We start from the raw sequence: 17,879 nt of genomic DNA on the forward strand, positions 1-17,879 counted from the left end.
ACTTCTGCAAAATATTATCAAGAGAATGAGAAGACAAGCTACTGACAAGGAAAAAAATATTTCCAAAGACACATCTGATAAAGGATTGCTATCCAAAATACAAAGAACTCGTGCGTGTGTGTGTGTACATACATATGCACAATTTTTATTTATTTTTGAGACAGAAACAGAGCATAAGTGGAGGAGGGCCAGAGAGAGAGGGAGACACAGAATCTGAAGCAGGCTCTAGGCTGTCAGCACAGAGCCTGATGCGGGACTAGAACCCACGAACTGTGAGACCATGACCTGAGCTGAAGTCGGACACTTAACCAACTGAGCCATCCAGGCGCCCCTAAAGTACAAAGAACTCTTAAAACTCAATAGTAAGGAAACTATTTAACTAAAAAATAGGCCAAGTAGCTTGACGCTTTACCAAAGATATCCAGATGGCACACAAGCATAGGAAAAGCTCCACGTAGGTCCTCAGGGAAATGCAAATTAAAATAACGAGATCCCACTAGACACAAGATTGGCCAAGATCCAGAACACTGACAAATGTTCTGGACTGAAAAATGGTACAGCTACTTTGGAAGGCAGGATGGCCGTTCCTCACAAACCTACACATACACTCACCATACAGTCCATCAGTCACACTACTTAGTATTTACCCAAAGGAGTTGAAAACACATCCACCCCAAAACTTGCAGATGTTTACGGCAAGTTCGTAACTGCCAAAACTTGGGAGGCAACCAAGATGTCCTCCAGCAGTGAATGAGTGGTAATGTGTGACACATACGATGGAATACTATTGAGCATTAAAAAGAAATGAGCTATCAAGCTATGAAAAGACACAGAAGAGACTTAAATGCATATTCCTAAGTGAAAGAAGCCAATCTGAAAAGGATACAGTACTGTAGGATTCTAAGTACGTGCCATTCTGGACAAGGCGAAACTATGGAGGCAATAAAAAGATCAGTGATCGTGGAAGGTTGGGTAGGGGAGAGATGAACAGGCAGAACACAAGAGTTGTTGCAGAGCAGTGGAAATGCTCTGTGCATTATAATAGGTCATTCTTCCAAACCCATCCAGTGTTCAGCACCAAGAGTGATCCCTAAGGTAAGCCATGAACTTTGGGTGAATCGATCGCGTCAGTGTAGGTTCATCCCTGGTAAAAAGTGTACCATTCTGATGAGTGATGTGGATATCGGGTGTGGCTGTGCATGGTAGAGGCAGTGGGTACATGGGAAATCTCTGCACCTTCTCCCTTTTGTTATAAACCTCAAACTGCTCTAAAAAATATTAAATATTTAAACAAGAACATTAACAAAAAACCCAAATCTATATTCATCTTTGTTTGTAGGTCTGAAGTTAACGAGGAGGTAGCCTGAAATGTCAGACACGGATTCTGGCTCACTTCCTAGATGATTTCCTCCTGTGAAGTGAGTGGCAATTCCAGTGTCCAAATGCTTGATGTTTTAATTAGCCTGAACAGGAGGGATTCCCCTGTCAGCTTTAGGTATTTGACATCTGGTCAGCTAATTCACATCTATGAATCCTCTATTAATGTGTCTTTTCAAAATACCCAGGAATCTACTGGGGGGGGGGAGGGGTGGGCAAGGAAGAGAGAGATGACAAGATTATAATTAACAGGCTGAATTTAAGATTATCTTTATTGGATTAACTAAATGACTGTTTTTGTTGGCCTGAAACAGATGGGGGAAAAAAAATAACATACCCTGAAAATGTCATTTTCCAAACCTTCAATTATCTTCTCATCCACAGCGTGGAAGCAGAGTAGTCTGATAAGGTTTGGCAATCTAAGAACCTTAAGGACATAGCCCTGAATTTAAGCATACACTTTATGCATACATATTTTACGTGTCCATGAGTTTTGAGTTGGTCTTAATAATATATACTTACTGGTATGAAAATCTTTTTATACCTTGGTTACGAAAAGGATCAAAATCTGCATTAAAAGTACTAGAACCATCTGAAGAAGCCAAAGGAAGGCTAAGTTTTATTCTTCCCCCATTTAGGAGAAAAAATCTGAAAAACAACTTTTTTATCCATCTCTGGTAAAGAACGTGTTCAAAACTGTGCATATTTTAAACTAAATATTTTAAGATCTTTATTTGCTTTATACAATGGTAAAAATTATATATTACACATTAACATACTGTATATCACGATATATAATATATAATAGAACACTGCCTACCAAAAATTGTTTTACCATTGTTAAAAATAAAAAACAAAAATAGAAAACATCTAAATGTGTTTGTTTTTTTAAGCTGTACATCTTCTCCAAAAGAAGAAATTTCTAGCTTTTACTCGTGGAGGGGAGGCAGGCACATTTGAAAAGAATGCTTCCATCTAGTAAGTTTTTCTCATAGAAGGAATGTGGGATTGACTGTATCACTTATATTTTCTTTTTTCTCTTCTTTTTTTCCAACATTTCTACCATTTTCCTCTTCTTGGTTGACACCAGGCTATTTCCTTTCGTTGGCTTATTACTGTCATCAGTTAAACCACATTTCTTCGTATTAGGTTTGGACTGCCTTTCTTCTTCCTGCACTACATTGCCAGCTTCCTTTTTGATTTTGGACTCTTCTTTACTTACTAAAACACAAGAGACAGTGCATTTATTTTATTTTTAATATTTTATTTACGTTTGAGAGACAGAGAGAAACAGAGCACAAGCAAGGGAGGGGCAGAGAAGAGGGACACAGAATCCGAAGCAAGCTCCAGGCTCTGAGCTGTCAGCACACAGCCCGACGCGGGGCTCGAACTCATGAATCGTGAGATCATGACCTGAGCCAAAGTCGGATGCTTAACCGACTGAGCCACCCAGGTGCCCCGAGACAGTGCATTTAAAGACTGCTTTTTCCTTCTTGAAATAAACACAACCTGATGATAAAGTGAAGTTATCTGAATGTCCTCCACCTCAACAATTCAAGAGCTAATTAAAAAACAATCACTTTCACTTACCAGAAGGCTCTGCAGCCGGAGGAAGGCTTTCTTTTGTGTCTGTCACTCTGTCTAGCCACACTCCAAGGCATGTCAGCCTGGCATTAGTTTTTACTTCACAGAGTAAAGATGGAGGAACTTTCTAAAACAGAAGAAAGAAGAATTCTTAACATGGGGGAATTTTAAATACTTTTCTTTTTCCATAATCAAGTGAACTTTTTTTCAAAGGTTTTATTTTACATTTTTAAGTAATCTCTACACCCAACGTGAGGCTCAAACTTACAACCCCAAGACCAAGAGTCACATTCTGTACTGACTGAGTCAGTCAGGCACCCCTGAGTGAACTTAATTCAAAACTTACTATATTTTCTTGAGAATAAAATACACTGTTTAGAAGAATTCTATTATCTTGATCCATGTTTGGTCTGACTATGCCCTTCGCAAGGCACTTTCTGAATATTCAGAAATTGTAAATTCACCAAGGAAAAGGATCATGTCTCGTTCATTTCTAGGTTTTAACAAAGAATCTTGCACAAAGCACACACTCGACAAACCACATTTGTAGAATGGGTTTATAAGAGAACCAAGCAAAACAAGTAAAAACAAGAAAATCTGTTAAGAGTGAGACCACTAAAGGGATTTAATTTTCCACTTATCTGGTTCAAAACTATTCTAAGATTACTGATCAGGAATTTTCGAGTTTTTAGTAATGGCAGTATTTTTTTTTTAAATAGGCTCCACACCCAATATGCGGCTTAAACTCACAACCCTGAGATCAAGAGTCACGTGTTTTACCGACCAGCCAGGCACCCCAGTAATGGCAGCATTTTTATCTAACAAAATCTTACAGAGAACACCAATCTATACACAAAAGAGAAGAAAGCAGCATTTCTCTGATTGAAAAAGCACGAGTTCTCGTATCCTGCCAGCTGAGACTCACAACACCAACCCCCACCGTGGCTCTTGGAACCCTAACTTTAAAACTATGAGTATCCGGGGGCGCCTGGGTGGCTCAGTCGGTTAAGCGTCCGACTTCGGCTCAGGTCATGATCTCGCAGTCCGTGAGTTCAAGCCCCGCGTCGGGCTCTGTGCTGATGGCTCAGAGCCTGGGACCTGCTTCACATTTTGTGTCTCCCTCTCTCTCTGACCCTCCCCTGTTCATGCTCTGTCTCTCTCTGTCTCTAAAATAAATAAACGTTAAAAAAAAATTTTTTTTTTTAAACTATGAGTATCAATCACGCGTGGAAGAGATTTCAGGTTTTTTTAAAGATCTCTGCCTTATGACCTTTGGAAAATATTCCACCTCACTTCACTCAAAACAATACCGATAGTAAAGACTTGCATTAAAGCACATTCACATTGTGCTGAGACACCAACCTTATTCTGCTTAAGCTTCCACATTTTGACGAAACCATCACTTGATGCTGTAACAATAACATGATGCTCTGGAATTTCAAAACTGAACATGTCCTTTATCCTAAAATAGAAATATTAACACCATAAAGGATCCTTTCTTCCAGATAGTACAATACCATTGTAGAGCTTCTACGCACACAATCTCTCGATTTTTCAATGTTTCAAGTGCTTCCAAACTGCTCAAGGAACGGTGCTAAAATAGAACTGTGCTTCACACCCCCATCAGTCAGTGCGCCATTTTCAGGGTCTAAGTTCTAAGATAAAGTGGATTATTAACGATATGTTAAGAAAAAGTGGAAAAGATGATCACGATAACCATAAGTAATTAGGTTATCACAAATGACATAAAGATACTGAAAGTCCTTCACCTCAAGATACTCCAAGATCAGTATGAAGAGCCAAGTAAGACAACGAAGACGAACCACGGGCTTCCTCCTACGCACCTGTTTCTACCCCCCCTCCAATGCCACCACCCTAGTCTAAGCCACTACCCCTGTTCTTCTGGATTACTAGCGAGCCTAACTCGTCTCTCTGCTTCCATTTTTGCTAACAATTTTTTAAAACTATCAATCAAATCATGTTACTCCCAGGCTTAAAATCCTACAAAACTAGGATCTTTTTTAAAATAACACAGGATAAGGGTGTCTGGGTGGATCTCGCGGTTTGTGGTTTCAAGCCCCGTGTCGGGCTCTGTGCTGACACCTCGCAGCCTGGAGCCTGCTTCGGATTCTGTGTCTCCCTCTCTCTGCCCCTCCCCCACTCATGGCTTTGGTTCTTTCTCTCTCTCTCAAAAATAAATAGACATTAAAAAAAATTTTTTTTTAAACAACACAGGAGAGGAGGAAGGGTCTGGGGGTATATATAAAGCATGTCTGGCCATAAACTGACAACTGCTGAAGCTGGGTGGTGGGTCTATGGGGGTTGCTTCCTTAAACTGGTCTATTGGCCTTTACATTTTTCCACAGTAAGAAACAAAAAATCTACAAAGGCCCTTAGCTAAAATCTAAACTCTTCACCAGTCTACAAGGCCATGTACCATTTGGCTCACTCTGATCTAGTCACAAAGTTCTTCCATCTCTTGTTAAAATATATCCAGCTCTTTCCTCCCTCAGGTGACTGCGTGTCATCGCTTGTCTCTTCAGAAACGGCTCCCTTTTACCCCTCTCAAGTCCTACCCCCTCCCCGTTTCTGGATCAAACTGTGCAAGTTATGTCTGTTATTCTTACAGCACACATTTCTATTCCTGTTCTAATTACCTGCTTACTTGTTCATCGTCTGTCTGTTGCTCTACGACTAGAGCCACTAAATGCAACTTCTTGTCTTTTCCATTCATCATTAAATACTAAGTGCAGTTCTTAATGGATGCTCAATGAATACTTGTTAAATGAATAAACAGCCAAATATCCTAAGTGTTAGCTTAAGTGTACTAGTGTTATTAAGTACCTTTGACATGGCCTTGAATGAACACTTCCTAATGCAGGGGAAAACCAGGGCCGGTACACTGCAGTCTTTGAGTATTGCCAAGAGATTTCTTAAAAACTGTTATTTGGAAAGTAAAAACTAGGACTTACTTAAGACATAAAAGGACAAGTAAATGAAGCACATTAAAGTAGAACAGTGCATTATCACCCTTCCCAAAATTGTAGTAGAAAAAGCAGAGGCAGACAGGACTGGGTTTGGATCCCAGCTCCAGCACCCAACAGTGGGGTAACCTTGGCCAAGTCACTTAGCCTTTACTCTGAACGGCAGTGTCTACCCACAAAGATACAGTGAGCAGTGACAGGTAAGAAAGACTGGCATAAAACAGAAGTCATTGCTGTCACATATTTCTCCTGCAGGAAAAACAAGTAGTGTGCACAGGGAGAAGTGGAAAAGAGGAATAAAATAAAAGGACAAGAGAGATCTTGGCAAAGCTCAAGATCGTTTTTTTTTTTTTTTTTGCTCCTCTTCAAATATGACTGATTTTAGGCCCCAAGCCTAATATTATTGGAAAAACATCTTGTGCAAATCACTAGTCCTGATGACAACTTCCCTACTTTTGCACTAAGGCCAAGACATTTCTACCATCCTCTCAGACTCCAGAAATCATATATATGTAGGAATGTACCCTACCTTATGAAACTGTTGCATACGTGACACTTACTGGAGACTCTACACTTACATACACACATACACATAGAGACTGGCAGGGAAAAAAAAAAAAATACCTGTTATCATGAGCTTTAAATTCACAGAGACACATTAGTGAATCACAGTCAAAAAACCTTACAACTTCTTCATCTCCAGCCACTGCAAGGACAGACTCCTAGAAGAGAGAAAAAGAATATCTGGAATGTCATCAACAATTGCAACCATCATCATATACATTAAGATTCCACCACTGATTTCTCATCACTTACTGAAAGAAACGTAACAGAAGATATTCTCTTTTCATTTGTGATCGTGCCACTAACGGATGCAGTGTCAAGTTGATAGATATCTATTTTGTTCAGCATAACAACTACGTATTTCTCTCCTCTTGGGGACCATTCTACTATGTGAGCATCTGCAAGTTAAAAAAAAAGCTTTTTTTATTTCATAAACAATGACCAGAGTAATAACAAAAATAGCAAACAGCTGTACCATGCATTTCACATCCACTGTCCTATTTACCCTTCATAAGAAATTTTTGATGCATATTTTGCAAGTTAAGTTTTAGAAAATAAACTGGATTAAAGAATCATCAAATGTCAGAGACCTGGTAGGTGACAGAGTCACAACAAGAATCCCAATCTAAAATGGGAAAAAAAAGAAAATGGGAAAAGTAACCCAAAGCATTGCTCTAGGAGGTAACCACCATCATGCAGGGGAAACAAAGGTGAGCACACACACACACAAGAATGTGTGTGTCTACATTCATATTCCATCAAGTTATAAAAAACATTCCAAATAAAAGTACTCACTTTGCTTTATGTTTTTTATGAATGCTGATCTTCCTTCCACAAGATTCCATGTTCTGCAAAACAGGAAGCGCACTTATGGCATGGTAACTTTTACTAGGTGTAAAGGTAAGCGTAATGAACACTTACTCGAATGACAATTTACTACAGATGCCGCTATTTGGAACTGTCATGTTTCTTACAACAACACTGGAAATATTTACCATTAAGCAAGATTAATGCATCCATTCCCACACCCCTTTCACCTACTTAAAATGTTTAATATATTTTCAAAAGGTTTCACCTCTTAAAACATTGCTTTTTAGGACCATCCTCTTTGCTTCCCAACTCCGAATGAATGACTGGGATGTAATGTGTATGTCTGAACACAGAGTCTGTCCTTTTTTTTCCTCTACCGTCATGAAAAGGTTCACTGGCTTTCAGCTTTTCCTTGTACTGCAGTATCTCTAAGTAGCTGACAGCCAGGACACAAGACAGAAGTGTATCTAATTATTGTAGTAAAAAATACCCTGATGGTTAGGTTCCTGCTATTGTACTTGGAGAACAAAGACCACAACTGAGAAAAGATGCTCTTGGCATTAATGACCTTACCTCAATGTCTTATCCGTACCCACAGACAGGGCCAACTTGCCAGATGGGTGAATAGAAAGGAAGGTCACGTGTCCTCTACAAGGAAACCAACAGTTAGCCCCCAACTTGACTGGTACCTGGAGACCACCAATGGGAAAGGACTAGACTCACTTGTGAGCTTTAATGGACTTCAGGCACTCCCATTTCTTTGCATCCCAGACACAAATGACTCCATCTTCTGCCCCACTGATTAAGTGCCTGTTGCCATAGAATTTCAGGCAAGTTATTGTGCCTGTGGAAAAACCGAAATAGACCAACTTAATGTTCATTTTGAATGCAAACTCCATTTCTGGTTTGAAGGCTATGCTGTGGTAAGTAAAAATCTAACGTCAGCATTAGTGAAATAAACCTTAAAGTCTTAGGTGAAGAAATTAATTTTTTCATATCAGAACATACAATTTCAAGGCTGTGCAAATACTTTCAACAGAATTTCTCTAGTTGTAGATACAGACTAGAGCTAATCAGTTCATTTACTTGCTCTATGGGTCCAGAATCATAAATTTAGGAGACGGCTGGCTAGGATTGTTTGAGCAGAAGTCAAAAAAAACCAACTAATAAACCAGCTAATCTGGGGAACAAACCAAGATATACAACCATATAACTTCTTCCTTTCCTTTCCCTTTTCTTTGTTTTGGTTTTTGTTTTTGCTTTGTGTGGGTTTTTTTTTGTTTTTGTTTTTGTTTTTGTTTTGAGAGAGAGAGAGAGAGAAAACACAAGTGGGAAAGAGGGGCATCAAGCAGGCTCCACGCTCAATGCAGCTGGATCCCAGGACCTGGGATCTTGACCTGAGCCAAAATCAAGAGTTGGAGGCCACCCAGGCACCCTGGCTCCCTCCCTTTCTTTCTTTATTGAAAGAGAAGAGAGGAATGAATGATTATTACTTTCTAATCAGTTAGTTAGCTACCCAATCATCCACAATCCAATTATTATCACTCCGGAGCTGTTTTCTATTTGATTTCTACAGTTTTCATTCACTGTCCTAAGAATTTATTACAGGGGCACCCGGCTGGCTCAGTTGGCAGAGCAGATGACTCTTGATCTCGGGGTTGTAAGTTTGAGCCCCCACAATGGGTTTAGAGATTACTTAAAAATAAAATCTTTAAAAAAATAACTAAAAATTTTTTTAAATCTTAAAACACAAAGAATTTATGAAAACAATTTTATAAACTGTCCTACTGTTCAACTATGCCTTCTGTAATCTCCTTTGTATGGTTCACAAATTTTCCTACAGCTTTTCAACTTCTTCACAAACAACTCCACTCCCCTCTGCCCAAAAATTAAAACCTGAATCTCCCATGAATTTCTTCTACAGCTCTTGAGATAGAGAGACAAACATGTTCTATACCCTCAAATATTAACCTCGCTGGAAGGAGGTTAAGGTGATAGAGGAACCCAGCATTCTTCTGACCCCCAAAAGCAGTCCCTGTATATGGACAATGCATGATACCCTGACCCTCAAATAAAACTCCCTATCCTTTAAAGCTTGTGTCCGTCAGCTTACTCTTCCTATAGCTCAGTGGTCAACAAACTACTGTCTCTAAGCTAAATCTGGCTGGTGGCCTGTTTTAATAAATGCAGTTTTCCAGAACACAGACTTGCTTGTTCAGTTCCCAAATGTCTATGGCTGTTTTCTGCACTGCAACAGCAGAGCTGAGTAATCAAAACAGAGACCATATGGCTGCAGAGCCTAAATATTTACTATCTTGTCCTTTTCAAATAAGAATATGAACCCTTGGGTCACTGTTGTTCACCTGCCACCTCCTGGTCAGTCCTTTACATTGTCCTTTATATGGAAAGAGTAAAAGATCTCTGATAAATATAATTTTGCACACTGCCCAGCCCCATCCCCAAATATATGGGGTAATATACAACCTTATCAAAGTGGGAGTCTTTAGCCACCTTTGTCCATTTTCCTTTCTATCAACTTATTTCCTACCTTGGTAAAGATCTTATCTATTACCAACTGTTAGATAAACAGGAGTTATACAAAGAATGAAGGAAGTTAGGAACCGTACTTCATCCCCATCCAAACTCCTTCTAAGTCAGTCTCATCCTTATTGTGCAACACCTGTACCAATGGCTTTAGGCAGACCAGATTGATTTAAATTATTTCTTCCACACCTAAGGGAGAGAGGACTTTCTTGAAGGAACTGGGAATAGGAGGCAGAAGGGAAAAAGAACATATGTTGAACTCACTCAAAGTCTAGCTTCTGTTGAAAAGCAAAAACTTGTCAAAGTAGCTAAGGACCATCTGAGAAAGACACTGAACACTCCAAATTACTGCTAGAAACCAGTGCGTAGCTGTCTTATCTCCCTTTAATTGCAGGAAATCAACAACCTGAGCAGAGCTTCCCCAAACTAAGCACATATCTAACTGATTCTACTATTTTGAGTTCTTCCTTTCCATTTCCCTTCTCCTGGAACACGTGTTAAACCTCATTCTTTGTGCCTTGGGAAAATACAATAAAAACAGAATAATGTTCAATACTGGAAAAACACACACCTATTCAGTCTTCTTATCCCTAAATCCTACCACTATCCTGGACAACTTCACCATCAGTGCGGAAAACCCAAGCATGACTGGAGAATCACCAGGCCCTGACCTCCACTCCAGTGACCTTTGCTTCCTCTCTAGTTCAGTCCCTCGCACCCACACCCAGGACATGTTACCACCTAGAGCTGCTCCACATTACAACTCTTGAAGAATCTCTTCCCTGCCTGCAACCTCACCTTTCACCAGCCCCTTCTTGCCCCCTTCATTCACTCCACCTGCTTTTTTATTTCAGAGATCTGCAGGCCCTTAACACCCCATTTTCTCTAGACTGACAACTTAAACCATCTTTCATCAAAATCCTTTGTAAATCAATCCTTCTGTTGCATGGGTACCGGGTAACTTTCTGCTCCCCACAAAAATGCCTGGAGCTTAATGCAAACGGATGTTACTCGGGCCACAGCCTCCAACTTCAATCAGGCAGACTCTCACTAGTCCTTCTGCTTGTCCTTGGTCAGCATCTCTCGTATGCCAGGTGCCAGCACTTTCCTCAAGCCCACACCGCCCCTCCCTACCATTCAATCCCTAACCTCTTCTTCTCAAGGACCATCCAGGACGTGGCCTGTCTAATTCCCCAATCACCTTAACCTCCGTTCTAACCTTCTCGTAATACTGACTTGCTTACAGGTCCCCATGCACCCAGTGGTTAACGACTGGGCTTAACAGTATGGACTCCACACCTAGGTCTGAGTTCCAGTTCCACTGTTTTGTGACTATGGGCAACTTACAAAACATCTCTGAGTCTTGGTTTTCTCTTCTAGGAAGCCGAAGATGCAACTGTACCTTACTGGCAAACTGCTGGGTACGTGGTACTCCCTCAACGAAGTCAGCCATCAGCGTGAGGCTGCTACTGTGCTCCGTGCACTTCCCGTGCTGCCTGGGATGCCCTCTCTCCCACCTTGGAAACTTCACCTGGCTAACAACTGGCATTTCTCTTCTAAGATAATTCAGTCAGATGTCATTTTAGGGAACTTTCTGCTTCCTCCCACTCCCTCCAGATGCAGTTAAGTGCCCCCCTTCTGTCTCTCAATATGGACCGTGAAGAACTTGAAAACAAAAGACATGTTTTTTTTCATTTCTGTATTTCCTAGCACAGAATCTACTATGTAATAGGCACTTAATGAATTGTTCAACTCAAGTCAAACTGTCAAGTAATGACGCCTCACCACTGTTTTCAGGATATAATTTTCTTACCGTTGTGATGCACTAGAGCCCCATGGTCTACCTTCTTTTTCATGTCATATATGTGAATTGTTTCATCTTTGCTCCCAGTGACTACAAAACGACTATTTACAGCCACCGCTGACAAGGAGGCAGTGTGGGCATGGTGAGTGAAGTCAGCCACAGGAGTCCATTTTTGCTGAAGAGTAAAACACGCAATCAGTGTCACAATCACATCACAGTTCTCCAGAAACACGTTAAGTGGTTCCACAATCCATGAAAACTACCAGTGGATACTTACAAATTGAGAAAAAACTATGCAAGGATAGCAGACTAAGAAAAACAAAGACCCTGAGAATTAAAAAAGGCAGGCAGCAAGGAGACAGGACGGCAATCAAGACTCCAAAACAATTATGGAGACCGGATTACTTTAAGGTCCTATTCCAATCCTTAACTCCCTCATATATGTACTTATATGTGAGACTTCACTATTCATTCATTCAAATGTTCAGATTTGATTTGAATTTATTCGTTCAAATACTAAATGACTACTATGTGCTTGGCATCATTTTGGACAGTTGATACGTAACAGTGAAGAAAAGAAAGCCGTAATTCTAATGTAACTGCCATCCCTGTGGGAGAGACAAACTGTAAATAAATATGGTATCACATAGAGAGGAGTATAAATGACAAGTCTTATAAAGAAAAATAAACAGGATAAACACTGTGTCTCCCTTAGTACTAAAATAAGCCCTAGAGAATGACCAATGATGAGATCTCAAGAACTCTACGCTTACTGATATGCAACTTTTGGACAAAATAAGTGAGACTGGTTGAGTGCGAGGAATAAGAGAGCTGAATACATACACACACCTCAAACTGAGGGAGACACATCAAGAAGTATTAGCAAATTGGGGCACCTGGGTGGCTCAGTCAGTTAACTGTCCGACTTTGGCTCAGGTCATATCTCGCGGTTCGTGGGTTTGAGTCCCACATCGGGCTTTGTGCTGACAGCTCAGAGCCTGGAGCCTGCTTGGGATTCTTGTCTCCCTCTCTCTCTGCCCCTCCCCCACTCGCACTCTGTCTCTCTCAAAAATAAACATTAAAAGTTATTTTAAAAAAGGAGTATTAGCAAATCAAACAAACCACGGAAGAAGAATCCATCAGATTTCTTTGAACACACTTAAGATGTGTCATTGCAAATTAATTTCTAAATAACTACAGCATCAGACAGTCCTTCCATCAATCAGGACCAAGGGAGGCTCTTTTGAGTAAAGGCACAATATTCCTGAGGGGCTGCTATGACCACAAATCAAAGACAATCTTTGCTTGTGACTTTACAGAAGGAATGTTGATTATCTGAGCTCTGGTCTGTCTCGGTTTAGAAGCAGCAGCGGGTAGTATAAGAGCTTCATGTTTCAGAGACATCTAGGGACTTGAGTCCCAGGTCTCCCAATATTAGTTGTGTGGCACTGCGCAGGTCACTTAACCTATCTCAACTTCAGGCTCCTTATCTGTAACATGGGGATAACTGTATTTGCCTCAGGAGGCTGCTGGGAAGACCACTACGTGTCTGGAACAATGTAGTGACTTTATTACAAAGAGAACACAATGGCATCATCTTTAAGATACAAGAGATGGCACCTTCCAGCCAAAAAGATTAATAAGCAGGAGGAGACAAAGTAATTATTCAAGTTATATCCCTCCAGTTTTCTGGTTAATTCAAGACTGACACCTTGACTTTTTCACAAAGAAGTACTGAAAAGAATGGGTTTCTAGGAGATACTTAGGTTTGCTTAGGAAAAAATACTACTGGATTAAAAGTTAAGAGATCTTATTTCTAATCCTGGGTATGTCCTATCTGTTTGACTAACGGCAATTTACTTAACCTTTCTGCTCACACATCCAGTAAAAATACTTCTATTTTGTTCTAATTTGCCTCCACGCATTTGTCTCCTTTGCCCTTATGTCGGCAAGCTCTCTAGCGCTGTACCCATTCCTTTGGCTTCTTTGCACCTCCACTGCCAATTAACGGCTCCGTGGTAAGGGTTCAAAAACACTGAATGAACTGGAGACACTTTATCAACGAGAGGTTTACCCGACCCAGATCTAACATTGTGTCAAATTCAAGGACAAAAACTCAGTAAAAGCGAACTGTTCTTTCTTTAAATCCTGAACGCGTACACCGGCTGTCAACGGACTCACTTGCCAGCTTCCTTCCCGCACCGTGGCCAGAATGTCTACTAAACCCAACAAACATGATCTCGTTTTACGAAAATGCCTACTCCAGGTTTTAAAAAGCTAAATTATACGTTTGAGTTTGATTCATCAATTAATCCCTAAGAGATCAGTGTGTTTACCTGTGATGATGTGCTTACCACGGCCGTGCGGGAACCCGACCAGACCTTCCCGCGCCCCTCCTCCCGCAGTCCCTCCCGGCGCGCGCTCTTACCTCGTGGTCGTCGCCTGCAGCTGGCTCGGGGCGTACTGCGAACCCAAAAAGGACCTGTTCGTAGCAACCAGCGACCAGCTCCATTCAGCAGCGCACGTGCCCCTTCAACCAGCGCCGCTCAGCTGAGACAGTGACGAAAGCGGATGCCAGAGCAAGTGGGGTCCTTCCTGCGTCGGCGCTCAAATTACGTCATGGGCGCAGGGCTGCCTTTAGGGCGCCTGTCTCCGTGGAAGCGGTTTCAGCGCTCGAAGATCACGCGGAACTTCCAAAAGGAAAAAAAGAAAGGATGTCACACGAGGAAGTTCTCACGGCGAGGAGAAAAATGTTGGGGGCAAGGAGGCATATTCTAGGTGGCTGTGAGGTAGGCCGGTCTAAAGGGGAATGGGGCGGGACATCCTCTGCGGAAGCCCCTCATTTCCGTGACGTCACGAAGAGGGCGGGACCTCTTCCGGTCTGGGCGGGGCCCCTGGCGGTGTCGCGTGCTGAGTGCCGAGCCCGGTGTGCTGTGGGCTGTCAGATGGTGGACAGGAATTGGGTTTCCTTTTTGCGCAGGCAGCATAAGCAAGCGTTTGTCTCTCACGTTCTCTCGTAACAGGGCAGAGAGGGGTCGGCATTCATGGTTAGCGGCTTCTAAAGCAGGCCGCACACCTTTCCTTCTAGCTTGATTGGTTTGTCTGACTTCGGGGTCACATTGGCCAACGTCGCCGCACATCCCGGGGGGGGAGGAGGACGCTTTACCTGAAGTGATAACACGGGCTGCTTGAGGACGAAGTCCGCAGTCATCGTAGGTGAATGTACCGAAAGGAGATCTCCCATTTATTTCACTTTGACCACCCCCCGCCCCGCAGTTTAGGGACCACATGAAACACGCATGAAAGCCAAGATCGCCTTAATTAGCATTTGCAATTCTCATAACGTGTGGAGATTCAGAGGTCTGTTGAAATGACAGCTTTGCACAAATCGGAGTAAATCCTGAAGCGTCATAATTAGTCTCATAAAGGCGACAGCAGGTGTATTTGACAAGCAGAAATTCGGATGGCATCCTCGGTGTCAGTTCTTCAACCCCCGCTTTAGTGCTGATCCTACAGGATCCTACAGGATCAGCATTTTGACCCTTTTGTTTTCAAGACTATGTGTTTCTCTGGTATTCTGAACTGTCGCTACGTGTCTAACTCGTGTTTGTTTTAATTTCCGCTGGTTTGGGTCTTGTAGAAATGATTACTCTTTGAATGCTTTGGGTGTCATTGCAATTCAGGGAAGGCTTTGTCTTCTGCAGGCTTTAGCGACTCCACGTGTAAGCGCTCCCCAGGTACTGAAAATGCTGTAGTCAAACTAACCCTCTGTCTCGGAAACACGTGTAGTCATTCACTGTTTTAAACTAATTCCTTCGCTTCGTGCTGGTTATCTTTATTATGTTAAAAAAAAAAAAAAGTCAAGTTATCTTACTATTTATTTTCCTATTCACCATCTCTTTCCTGTGTCCACCAGAGACCTACCAAAGTGAGAGGGGTGTGAATAGGTGCAGTGGATGTTGGCTGGGCATGGGACAAAGAATGAGTGAATAGGACATTTCTTTGAAGTCTCATGTTTTATCTTGAAAACTGTTAGAATGGGGCGCCTGGGTGGCTCAGTCGGTTAAGCGTCCGACTTCAGCTCAGGTCACGATCTCGCGGTCGGTGAGTTCGAGCCCTGCGTCGGGCTCTGGGCTGATGGCTCAGAGCCTGGAGCCTGCTTCCGATTCTGTGTCTCCCTCTCTCTCTGCCCCTCCCCCATTCATGCTCTGTCTCTCTCTCTCTGTATCAAAAATAAATAAACGTTAAAAAAAATTTAAAAAAAAAGAAAAAAAAGAAAACTGTTAGAAATCGTTGGAACCAATTCTAGAGCTCAGAAGACCTTAGAGAAGCATTTATCCAGGTGATCCCACTCTAGGGCAGTTTATGGATAAGTTCCGAGGGCTCTCCAGCCCTTGAAATTAGATGCACAATTGTTTCTGTACATTTTTGAAGGAGAGCATTGATAAAATTTCATTACATTTTCAAAAGGATTAGTGCCTCTAAAGTTAAAATGCACTAATCCTGGGGCGCCTTGGTGGCTCAGTTGAGCAGTTGAGCTTCCGACCGGCTCAGGTCATGATCTCGTAGTCTGTGGGTTCGAACCCCGCTTCGGGCACTGTGCTAACAGCTCGGAGCCTGGAGCCTGCTTTGGATCCTGTGTCTCGCTCTCTCTCTGCCCCTCCCCTGCTCATGCTCTGTCTCTCTCTGTCAAAAATAAACATTAAAAAAAAATTGTTTTAATGCACTAATCCAGTCTGAGGTTATAAATGTGAAATAGGTCTAGAAAAGTAACTCAAAACCACCCAGCTAAGGGACAGTAGACCTATAATGCTGCTACTTTTTACATTTCCTTGGGCTCAAACTTTCTCTTTAACAAAGAAGAAAGAAAAGCAGTTTTTCACTGTCTAAAGAAAAACAATACAAAATTACAAACTTGTTCAACTAGATTGGAGCTGAGCATACTTCCTGCAAACCTCCTGGTCTCTTTCCAAACACAGGATGCAAAAAACCATTTAATCCTCTTCTTGTGAAAACTGCAGTTGCCAAGAAACAACCGTTAAGAGTTCATTAACACCAGAGCACAACAGGATTTTTTTTTTTAGTTTTGCTTTTAAATTATTGATCAAAAAGCTTTTTACACTTGAGCTGTGTGTTGATTTATTCATTCATTCAACAAATATTTATGGAGTGCCTGGCTTTGTTTGGTTTGCTGAAGAAAAAACAGTTTTTTTGGTGGGGGGGGTGGGTAGTAAGGTGGATATGCTGTGCTAAAAAGCAGGATACAGCAGAGAAAAATCAGCCATGTTAGAAATATGAGAGTCTCATATTTTTGCTCAATTACCCCTCCCCACCACCCCACTTTCTCACTGTGGCAGGTAGCAAGTCTTAACTTTTAGGACTACAGAGGTACATGTGCATATTCCCAGAGGACTTTTTGTCTCCTTTGCACGTAGAAGCCGAGAGTGGGCTACTTCCCCCTGGACACTGGCCAATTGTCTGTCCTGGTATAAATTTGCTTCAACTGCTTCACGGGAATAAGACAGGTGAAATGAGGAGTTGGCCTTTGGGGCTTTTAAAGAGCAAAACAGCATTTGTGAACCCTTCCTTGTCGCTGTCATCAACAAAGCCCCTGAGTGTCCATCTTCTCTGGAGCTTTGCTCCTGGTCCTCTGTCCCCAGCTCCTGCCACGCTGCTGGGGGATTCAGACACACGACATTAACTTCCTTCCCCAGCCTCTGTAACCACCTTATTATAAACGTCTAACTTCTGCTTTCTTTTCCAGCGATGGCTTTATCTCTCACCCATTTATAGGCAACATTCTGATTTTCCTTTTACAAAATCCAGCTCTAAAGAGAAGGAACAAAACACTGATGAAAGTTTTACAAAAAGAATCCTCAACTGATAGGTTTTATTTGAAGGCTAAGCTGCTCTAGCAGTTAGGAATTGTGTTTAACTTCATACAGTAACCTAAATCAGCCGTGGCTTAAACAAGACATTTATCTCGTAAGTAAAAGAAATCTGGAGGGAGTCAATCTAGTGCTGGTACAAGGAGTCATCAGGCACGCAGACACATTCTCTCTTTCAGATCCTATATTCCGGTGTATGGCTTCCCCTTTGATGTCACCTCATAGGCCAAAATAGGTGCAGCGTTTGGGTTCCAGCCATCATATCTCTAATCCTAGCCCTAGGTCCGGAGAAAGGGTGGAGTACCACAGGCCTCCTTCCAGTTA

At 41.8% G+C, this 17,879-nt stretch overlaps 1 protein-coding gene across 1 annotated transcript; it reads right to left on the reverse strand.

Annotated features, from left to right (window-relative positions):
• Positions 1 to 1,631: 1,631 nt before the first annotated feature.
• PAK1IP1 (PAK1 interacting protein 1) lies at positions 1,632 to 14,249 on the reverse strand. Its single transcript, XM_078446642.1, has 10 exons — positions 14,096 to 14,249; positions 11,677 to 11,842; positions 8,043 to 8,163; positions 7,893 to 7,967; positions 7,305 to 7,357; positions 6,762 to 6,907; positions 6,570 to 6,667; positions 4,324 to 4,423; positions 2,968 to 3,088; positions 1,632 to 2,598 (listed from the first exon to the last, which is right to left on the reverse strand). The coding sequence occupies exons 1-10, from the start codon at positions 14,177 to 14,179 to the stop codon at positions 2,399 to 2,401; spliced, it is 1,164 nt and encodes a 387-aa protein (XP_078302768.1). The 5' UTR covers positions 14,180 to 14,249; the 3' UTR covers positions 1,632 to 2,398.
• Between the last annotated feature and the right edge of the window lie 3,630 nt (positions 14,250 to 17,879).

This window comes from Panthera onca, chromosome B2 (assembly GCF_046562875.1).
Source record: "Panthera onca isolate mPanOnc1 chromosome B2, mPanOnc1 haplotype 2, whole genome shotgun sequence".
NCBI classification, from domain to species: Eukaryota; Metazoa; Chordata; class Mammalia; order Carnivora; family Felidae; genus Panthera; species Panthera onca.